The following is a 10,706-nucleotide window of genomic DNA, read 5'->3' on the forward strand; positions in this document are numbered from 1 at the left end:
GTAGTTTTCACACAAATTAATTAAGTAAACTTCAGTTTTAAATATATTAGATTGATTGAACACAATTAAATTAAGTTGTGACAAAATATTAAACAATTGTGTTACTTTTGCTTATTTTAATTAATTAAATTTAACAAGAGGCAAAATTTATTTTTTTGAGTGTGTATGGCATATTGCCATGTTGTGGACACACACACACACACACACATTCACCGTTACAACCCAGGGTATCGACACTCTTTGTCCTTAACATTCATTTACACAGTTTAAAAATAACAAAAACGTAGTTGAAGACATTTCAACAAAATGTTACAGTACTCGCCTACTGCCGTAAGCCTTCATTTGAAATATTGAGTTTATATTGTAGACGCAACCGGAAGCGCGCGCGTGCCTATCCATGCAGTATTCATCATCATCAGTTGCATATACCTCCTGGTCCAATGAATCCACTTTACGAGTCGTGCATACGAGCCGTGCATAACAAAATCAAAGGTAAAATCTGCTTGATTTTCCGATAAAACCCCTGACAGAAAAAACACTCAGAAAGGATGAAAACCCGGCAGCCCGATCATCTGATTGGATGTTTGGTTGCGTCCTCACCGCACATATCCATCATCAGAGCTACTCAGTCAAGGCACAGGCACATAACGGCTGTAAAGGGCACCTGTTATGGCTGCACGATTTTACAAAAAAAGTGATTGTTTACAGTGATTGTTTTAACATTTTTGCGTTACCAGGGATTTCCATCATGAAGTTTAAGAACAGTCTGGATGCGATGCGCGTGCATTGAGGACGCTGGAAAGGTGCGTGTCTTTCTTCATTCTTCACTTGAAAATACTGAGGATTTAAATTAAGTATTTCTTGAAGTAAAATTTATATAAAGTACCTTTTTAATATCAAATTCAGTCAGCTGTAGTACAGACGAAATACGCATGCATAGGCTACAATTAATTCATAAAATATTTTATATAAATGTTTTAATTTTCTTAAAGCTGTTGCTTTTAAGTAATGTAATTAATGTTTTAAAGATTTTAGCATGCATACAGCCACACTGAACCTCACATTGCTGGAATTATTAGCCTATTAGGTCCATAAGTAGTTTTTAATTTCATGTTGCTTCATTTTTACGCGTCGTGATTAATTTAAATCGAGTGTGGATTGATATAAAAAAAAAGCTTAATCACCTAACTGACATTCTGAGACATAGGCTATCTCAAATGAATGAATGAAATGGCTATAAGAACGTATTCGCTGTCCCTGTGTATAGCTACACATGATAGGATATGCGTTTCCATGGATTTACATTTGTGGGACATCAGGTAAAGCGGGTAAAATAATTGTTATGACTGATTACCGCTTAAATACCAGGAAGCCGGTCAGATAAAGAGGGACACCTTTAAAACTGTTCAGATGGATTATGATGATCATGAATCAATATATTATTATGGGCTATTATCAACAATGCCAGACAAGTTTAGAGTTATACTGTAGCCTATGTTAGGCTAGTGTTACCCTTCTGATGAGCTGTTTTTACTGGTAATCAAATAGCTGTTCTACAAATCAGTTGCTGAGATGAGATGGTATTGATTGTTTTTAGTGCGGGAGGGAAAATACACACACACAATGGATATAAAAAGTCTACACACGCTTGTTAAAAAAGCTTTGTGATGTAAAACATTAAACAAGAATATATCTAATTGTTGCACCTTTAATGTAAAAAATGATAACATTTGCAATGCCACAGAAAACCAAAGTGACACATTTTAAGAGAAAAAATGGGTAAGTGGCTGTGTAGCAACTGGGCTGTGTTCAGGGCTGCGTCCGAAATCTTAAAAACACTGCCTTCGGAGGATGCATTACAAAACAGGAAGGCATGATTGAGGTCCGTCCAAATCCAATGTTAGCTTCACTTCATGTATCCTGTTATCCTTCATCCGATTAATTTTTGAAGGCAGCATAGATGTATCCTTTGCTGCCTTTGATATCCCACAATCCTATGCTTTCCATTCTTTGACAATTGAGGTAAAAAATATAAAGATGGCATCTGAAAGATAAGGTTGATGGTCAGTTTGTGTGAACATGTATGTTTTTGACGAACGTTTTCCACTTCTGATGTAATTTCTAGCGAGAAATTACTATTCTATTAACCTAATTAGTTATCCCCAAAGCTCGCTCGATTTTGCTGTAGATCATTAACTGCTACGTTATGTCCGAAATCAGTTTCACAATACTGTTGGGGAATTGACAGTGAAGACCTGTGGACCAGATATGATGAATGAAGACCAGGCATCAGTTATGCAATCACTTTACTGAAGAATAGTTAGCAATTTTTTTTATCAGCAGAAGTCAGCTTCAACAATCAGCTAAGAGTTCTTAGGCCTCTCTGTGTATACACTCAAGGTCACTAACGTCATTACATCAGGTTGAATGATTCTGATTGGTTAAGACATAGATAACTTTGAAAATCTCCACATATGGACATATAGTTTGAAGCATAATCTATTGATTATCCAGATGACAACAGGGATCCTTGGTTAGGCACGAAGTGACCCATCAATGTCACGTATCAGCATTTCTAAGCTACAGTTTGTCTGAAAGATGGTCACCTCACGAAAGTCAAACTGTAACAAAGGATATTGACACACACACACACAGATACACAGCTTCTTTGAGGTTGTAGTTGGTTAAGCTCTGGCTCTGATCAGGAAACTTTCCTAAAACATACTGATAAGATGTCCTTACTCTCTGTAAGAGGTTCAGACAACATTTTTCATTATTCTCTAGTGCGGACCAGGCACCACGGTTCGGCATGCATGTGATTTGCGGATTAAATGCAAAGTTTAACCAGTGAAAGTTTATCATTTGGTCATGTTTTGTCTTGTCAATTTACACATTCAAACATTTTTAAACGCGGAAGCAGAAGCGAAAATCGGGACTCGTACTTCAGATTGTGCACTTCGGACAGCGCTTGAACACCAATTTAATTCCTCTTTTTCATTAACTTGCACTTGAACGGACACATACACACAAAATGATGTCAAAATACCCGTCTCGGCAAGTATTCTCTCCGTTATGTCATAAGTGAACAGTTGAGAAAGAAACCGGATGTGTATATTCGGTCCATGCATTCGGTCTCAAAGTGACAGTGTAAGTCGTGCTCGATCGGCCCAAAGTCCGGCATCCGACCAGCACGGAAGGGCTCTGCTTGTTACTGTCTTTTCTCGCGGCAAAGTATTTTTGGTTGAATGCAATATATTTTCTCATGTATTAACTTGTTATTTCATCTGACTCCATAAATGAAAAGGGTTTTAATGATATCCATGTATCATTAAATGTGAGTCAATTAGAATAATCAAATGTAACAATTTAATATGTCAGGTAAATGTATCATTACAATTTCATAATCAAGTCAAAGATAATCATTGCAAAACATCAAATGCTCTAGAACAAAGAGGAAAAAGTTTACCCGACAAGAAATGCGTGAGGCTGAGAGTCTCGCAACTCTCAGCCTCACGGGCCGATCTCAGATACAGAAAAGGGCCCGAGCTCTAGTTGCGTTTCATTATATACCCAGGCCTCATTTCAAATCTAAACATCATTCACAGTGGAAATTTACCTGCAAGTAATCCATTTGCTAACAGTGAGACATTTGCATTCAGACAAATGGTCGGAAGGTGTTATTTCAAAGAAACACCCTTCTGTGTGGAAGATATTTACAAACTCTTCAGAACTTATTACCTTTTAGTTTACTTCTCTGGGAATGAGACATTTGTACCAGTCGCACTGAGACATTTCAAATAATACCAAACATGTATAAAACTCGATGATAATCATTCACATTAAACCATTTAGATTCTTGTGTGAGTTTGGGCGATCTCACCACGAGTGGGGATCGAGGGAAAGAGATGTAAATTAGCACAAGAGTGAGTTCAAATGGTAATTTCCTTTGTTTTCTCAGAGAATGGCCCTCTCTTAAAGTCCTTTCCAGATTTTTCAGTCTTACAGCAGCCTACTATTCCTGTTGTTGTGTGTAACAATGTTAATAAAAAATAAAAAATCATCATCATCATCATCTTCCATGTTCGAGAGAAAAGAAGAAAGTGAGGAGAGCAGTCAGGAGGAAAGTCATGACAACTGCTTGTAGGATAAGTAAAGTAAAGTGTGAGTACCAAGCAGCATCTCCAGGTGCTCTCTTGAGAACCAGACCAAAAAAAGTTATGTGAACCCATGTCAATAATGGTGGTGTTGGTAATTAGGTGGTGGCTTTATTGAAGGTGGAGGGAATCATGGATATCTCCAAGTACCAGTCGAATTTGGAATAGAACCTTCTTGTGTCTGCTGAAAATTAAGAGAACTTTCATCTTTCAGCATTACAATGATCCAAAACAGACATCTAAATCAAGAAAGAATGTCTTCAGCAAAGAAAGATAAATATTTTGGAATGGCCCAGCCAGAAACCAGATCTGAATCCCATAGAAAATCTGTGAGGGGACCTGAAGAGGGATGTGCACATTATATACCCCAGCATTTTAACAGATCTGGAATGTTTTTGCAAAGAAGAGTGGCAATAATTTCCAAGTCAAGATGTGCTTAGACAATAGTCTCCTATCCAAACAGATGCAATGCTGTAATAAAATTAAATTAAAAAGGTGCTTAAAGTATTAGTTAGTGTGTACACTGATGCAGTTAGTTATTCCAAGTTTTATATATATATATATATATATATATATATATATATATATATATATATATATATATTCTCTGACATGTCACTTTAGTTTTCAGTTGCATTGCATAGGTTGTAAATTGTATAAAAGGTGCAAGATGATTTATCTTTCGTTTCATTTTTTACATTTATGTTTTAACAGGGGTGTATAGACTTTTAATATATATTAATATTTGATAAGATTTTCTTATGTGTTGTTTGCTAAGAAAAGAGCAGGAGAAATGCCAAACAAGTGTCTGAGAGCTGGCAAAAGCTGTGAGAAGAGTGACGATTTCATCTCTCACAGACATAATTTGGAGAAGAGAAATGCATAGTTATTGTCCACACAGGAACTACCTACTGCAGCCAAAGAACAAGAAACTCATTTAATCTTCTCCAAGGCCCATATTAACAAAATATAGACTTCTGGTAATCCATACCCTGGTCTCATGAAACCCAATCAATAAGTTTGGATCTAACAGTATCCAAAATAAATGGCAATGCCAGGTGATTTGGTGGCAGGAAAATTCATGCTGTTTAATTGTTAAGGGTTATTCGAATCCGTTCGGAATTGAGCGAATAACAATAATAAAAGAAAAAATGCAGATGGTATTTTTGTAAAACATACTGCTGGCTAATGTACTGTACCTCAACCTTTATATTGTCTAGTCTGCATTTATATTGTGCAAATCTGTTTGAAACAGGTCTCCATCATGCTGAAGGTGCAATCTGAGTTTACGCTGACTTCAAGAAGGGCTCTTTAACCTCATTTCATCATTTCATCCTTGCATTCCCGTGATGGCTCTGATCTGCCTTTGCGACTCTATGAATGGATCAGACCAGGCTCATGTGTTCTGCAACAGCACTACATTCAACTTTACCGGGGATGAGAATAGGGGCTGTCACCTTCATACCGTGGATGAAGTTCTGTTTAGTTTCCTGGGCCCTAGACGGTCTCCTTTCTTCTTCCCCGTAACCTTTACGTACATCATCATCTTCGTCACAGGGGTATTGGGAAACCTTCTTACTTGCACTGTGATCACTAAAGACAGGAAGATGCGGACACCTAGCAACCTATATCTCTTTAGCCTGGCCGTCTCGGACCTGCTGGTGCTGCTCTTCGGGATGCCGCTGGAAATCTACGAGCTGTGGCAGAACTACCCTTTCCCCTTCAGCGAAAGCATGTGCTGCTTTAAGGTCTTCTTATTTGAGATGGTTTGTTTTGCGTCAGTGCTCAACGTTACAGTACTGAGCGTGGAGCGCTACATAGCTGTGATTCACCCGCTCAAAACCCGCTGCTTCATAACCAACAAGCACGCTCAAAGGGTCATCGCCAGCGTTTGGGCTCTGTCCCTGCTCTGTGCCATCCCAAACACCTCGCTTCACGGCCTGCAGTACCAGTACGTGCCAGAGAGGGTGCTGGAGTCAGCTACCTGCAACCTGCTCAAGCCCAAATGGGTGTATAATTTGGTGATCCAGGTCACCACCGTGCTCTTTTACGTTGTCCCCATGATGATGATAAGTGTGCTGTATCTGATGATTGGTCTGACTCTGGGCAGGGGACAGAAGCAGAAGAAGGACAAGCTGGGCAACCACAGCAACGACAGCTGGAAAATCCATCTGGACAGTAGACGGAGGAGGCAGGTCATCAAGATGCACTGTGAGTGATGGCCTGATATTTACAATAAAAATAAATTACAAAACTGCACAAAGCAGTGTTCTTTTAGCATTGTTTATATATTGTTTTTATTAATATTTTAAAGATCTTTTATTATTATATTTTCAGTTTTCATTTTAATTTAATTTAGTAGTTTTGTTATATGATTTAGGTTTAATTTATATTAATTTTAGTTTTAGTTGTAGGCTTACTTCAGCTTATTATTTTGTTTTAGCTTTATCTCAAGTAAAACAAAATGTAATAGTTTCATTTTTAGCAACCCTGGAACAATGTACGTACAATTATATAACTCCACCATTATTTCACAGTAAGAATGGTGCTTCAGACTAAATAAATAGATAAAGATTAAAAGAGAGATTAAAGTCTTTAGTGCACATGGCATGATTTTTATTTCAAAAGTATGTTCATGTAATTATGCATAAAAGTTTCTTTTAACAACAAAGGCCACACAATGTAATGGAATAAAACACAATGTAAAACATTTATATCTAAGATATGCGAGTACTTTGTCATTTCAAACTACAGTACAGTCTTGTTTTCTTTTGTTTACTTTTGCACATCATTATTGCAAATCCAAATTAGTTGCATCCCTCATCAAATCAAATCCCACTGTAAAAGCCTGCTGAGCATCACTTAAATGTCTGAAAACATCCATCTGGATGGTTTTCATTTTTGGAGTGGTAAAATCTTTAGACAAACAATTTAAACCATCCGGTATCATTGCGGTGGCTTTCCACAGCTCTGAATGTGGTGACTTTTTTTATTTGGAATGCACATGTAAACTAATATGTGAATCGGATTGCAACGTTTAGTGAATTTTCAGAAATCTGAGTTTTCTGAAATCGGATTGGATTAATTCTGATTGAAGAAAATGAGTGCGTGTAAACATACCTATTCTGAAACACAAAAGAGTGCAAAGTCAATCTTAGGTTGCTAGAAACTAAAAAGTTGGGCTTGCATATTTGCATAAAGTATGTTTCTGGCAAAAATAAATATCTGACTGCGAATGACCAATGAGAATTAAGTAGAGAGAGTGAGATGCCAGCATGATGCCCATAGAGTAGTCTTTGGATCTGAGGGCTCACTTTCATAGTTGATTGTAACATTAGCCGCGTTTCCATTGTCGGGCCAGGGTCGGGCCAGGGCTAACAGGCAGTGGCCTCGGGCCTCAAGCACAGGGCTCGCGTTTCCACTGCCAACCCTTCCAACGCTTCCAACGCTGCCCTAAACCCCGCCCCTAACACGCCTTTCTGGATCAAACTTCATATAACCCAACCCATTTCAGCGGGTATTATGAATTTATTTATTTTTTAAGTTAGGAAGATAGCATGGATATTAACTCACCGGCCGTGACTGCAATAGTGTCCCGACTTGTCTCGGGAGTCGCCACTAACAGAGGGACGGTGACCCAGCACACCGTCCATCAAGTCGAACCATGGAAAGTTTATTCTCTGAGCTCTGCTTTGTCCATTGTGCGTTTTAATCGCCTTGTACAATACTGCGTCCGCAACGTTTTAATTTTTTCCCGAACTTGAAGCGTTGCTCGCTGAATGTTTAGCTTAGAAAATTCAGCAACAATGTATTTTATAACGTCCTCATTTCTTCACATGCAGTCAAATTGACGTTGTACCCTTTCTTCTGCCCAAATGCTCAGAAGAGCTTTGGTATCTTCGACAGACCAGTACAGGCGATTCTCCATTTCGAGCATTTTCGCATTTATTTTGCGCGATATAAAAAAGTGAAATGTGCATCTTGCCGGCTTTGCCGCAGACCATAACTTTCCCTAACACCGTTAAACTCCGTCTTTTACCTTGCCCACGCCTCTAGCCCGAGCTGGCCCGCTTTGGCCCAAGGTATTCGACGGGCAAGAAATCCTGGCCGTTGGCCCTGAGTAAGCCCCGATCAAGCCCCGCAAATGACAATGGAAATGCGACTGGCCCTGGCACACACTAGCACGGCTCGGCCCTTGCCCGGCAGTGGAAACGCGGCTATTGATTTACATGCTTTCTTCTCTCTCTCTTCCTATAGTCATGGTGGTTCTAGTGTTTGCCATCTGCTGGGCTCCGTTTCACATCGACAGACTGTTGTGGAGCTTCATCACAAGTTGGACGGACCACATGTATAACATATTCGAATATGTGCACATAATCTCGGGAGTGCTCTTCTACCTCAGCTCTGCGGTTAACCCCATCATCTACAACCTGCTCTCCAGTCGTTTCCGAGAACGGTTTCAAGCGCTGGTGTGCAGTCGCCTGTCGACGAGCTCTTCCATCCCATTTTATGTCATCCCCAAAGACCCACCTACTGATCTCCAAGAGCAGAAGCGTGGGCAGCCCACTTCCTTTTCTCATTCTCATCATCAGGTGGGAACAGGAGAATGAGTGCTTTCATGTGATTTCTTCTTACCTCTCAATAAGAATAGGTAAATAATATGATACAAAACATGTCAATACAATACTGTAAATAAAAGGCAATTCCTTAAAACCACATGTAAATAGACACATTATATAGGTTTGGATTGATATGGATTGATATTGATATGGATTGATATTGTATTGATAAGTCCATATTTGGATTGGTATGGACTTCCCTTACGAAAAAAGAAGTTTGTTGAAGTGTGCTAATGGTAGCCTATATTTCTTTTAAACTAAAAATAAGTATCATTTCAGTCTACCCTTTATACTTCTCAGAAATATACTTTATGTACTTCTCGGAAATATACTTAAAAGTATATTTGACTTGTACTGACAGAAAAGTATATTTGACCTATAGGAATTCAGCTTGATTTAGGGACACTATACCCCAATGATCCTGAATTCATCCTACTTGTACTCTGTGTTCTTGTACTGTGTTTACTCTTTTGTAGGCCTATATAATTACTGTAGCTTACTAAAGCACAAAAATATATAATATGTTTGTAGAGCTTTAGGAAACATGCTAAGTTCACATACTTGTTTCTCAGAAGAAGAAAAAACGCAACAGCCATCTATTGTGCGTTCTGTGTCGGAATGTCTGTTTTTGTTTTGGTCTGTGTGATTTTATCTGACATTACACCTGCCCAGGGACTACAGTTGAAAATTAGCCAAGTTGGCTAAACTGGCACATTGACATAAATGTTTTACATTAATGTGCACTGTCCCTGTAACTCTAAACTGTATAAATAAAAAAAGAAAATCTGAACGAAAATAATGCGGTTCAATTTGCAGAAAAACCACTTGTTATCAAGCCATTCATGGTCAATGATAAAGTATAGTGAGAGACAACAAGGTCATTGTTTCATTAATGACAAAATTGCTGCAATGTATCAGTTTCAAATGTTTTGTATAATTCAGATTGGGTCATATTGTATGAAAGCATAACTATTCCTCTTTGTTTATTCAAGGCTTTTTTTCATTCAAATTAGGCTTTATCCATTTAGATGATCTATTGATGTAGATCATACAGATACTAAGATGTGGTAACCAAACTGTGGGCAGATGTATAGCTTATTTTAAAAATCTATCTATCTATCCATCCATCCATCCATCCATCCATCCATCCATCCATCCATCCATCCATCCATCCATCCATCCATCCATCCATCTATACTGTATCTATCTCTATCTGCCTATCTGTCTGTCTGACGTATGTCCTGCACATCGTAAAAACTGTATTACTGTACAGTAATGGTTCTATAAAATGTCAATTTGTATTTGGGCAATATCCATTCCAAACGAGTGTCCTTATTCTAGTTGGGAACAAGTTGTTCTTTTTGTCATTTGTGTCATGGGTACTTGAACAGAAGGAAACATGCAATTGATCCATTTCCCGCACTAGAGAGAAGAGGAAGTATAATACTTGAACCAGAAGGGAGTCATCGAAAAAATTGAGAAAATAGAACAATAAGAGCTGCATGGAACATTAATCTTTACTGACAATTAGGGAAAAGTATGTCTATTATTTTTCAATTAACTGCAGGGGCTTGTCAGAATGCTGTGTTCAAGGGTTCTGGCTTAAATGTTGCAATTATGGAGTTTTATTGGTGGTGCCAAAAGTGCTTCACTAGAATTCAATTTACTTGATTACATTGGAGAACTGTGGCTTTACTTTTAAAAGAAACAAATATTGCTCATTATTTGTTTATTTTTCCATTTCAGTGACCTTGTCTGTTGACAGTTTAATCTAGCAGCTTCACCTTGCTGTGACATAAATGAGAGATGAATGGGTATAGCTGTCTCGGGGGGAGACTTCTATATCTGTAATTTATAGAACATTTATAGAATTTATAGAATAGAGAGAGAGACAGAGAGAGAGAGAGAGAGAGAGAGAGAGAGAGAGAGAGAG

The 10,706-nt window shown here is 38.2% G+C and overlaps 1 protein-coding gene across 1 annotated transcript; it reads left to right on the top strand.

Annotated features, from left to right (window-relative positions):
* The first annotated feature begins 623 nt into the window (after window positions 1-623).
* On the top strand, window positions 624-9,569 carry nmur3 (neuromedin U receptor 3). The gene is made up of 3 exons (XM_077204315.1): window positions 624-803; window positions 5,410-6,365; window positions 8,412-9,569. The coding sequence occupies exons 2-3, from the start codon at window positions 5,504-5,506 to the stop codon at window positions 8,762-8,764; spliced, it is 1,215 nt and encodes a 404-aa protein (XP_077060430.1). The 5' UTR covers window positions 624-803; window positions 5,410-5,503; the 3' UTR covers window positions 8,765-9,569.
* The last annotated feature ends 1,137 nt before the right edge of the window (window positions 9,570-10,706 follow it).

This window comes from Siphateles boraxobius, unplaced genomic scaffold (genome assembly GCF_051911475.1).
Source record: "Siphateles boraxobius isolate OS27281-9 unplaced genomic scaffold, OSU_SipBor_1 5, whole genome shotgun sequence".
Classification (NCBI taxonomy): domain Eukaryota; kingdom Metazoa; phylum Chordata; class Actinopteri; order Cypriniformes; family Leuciscidae; genus Siphateles; species Siphateles boraxobius.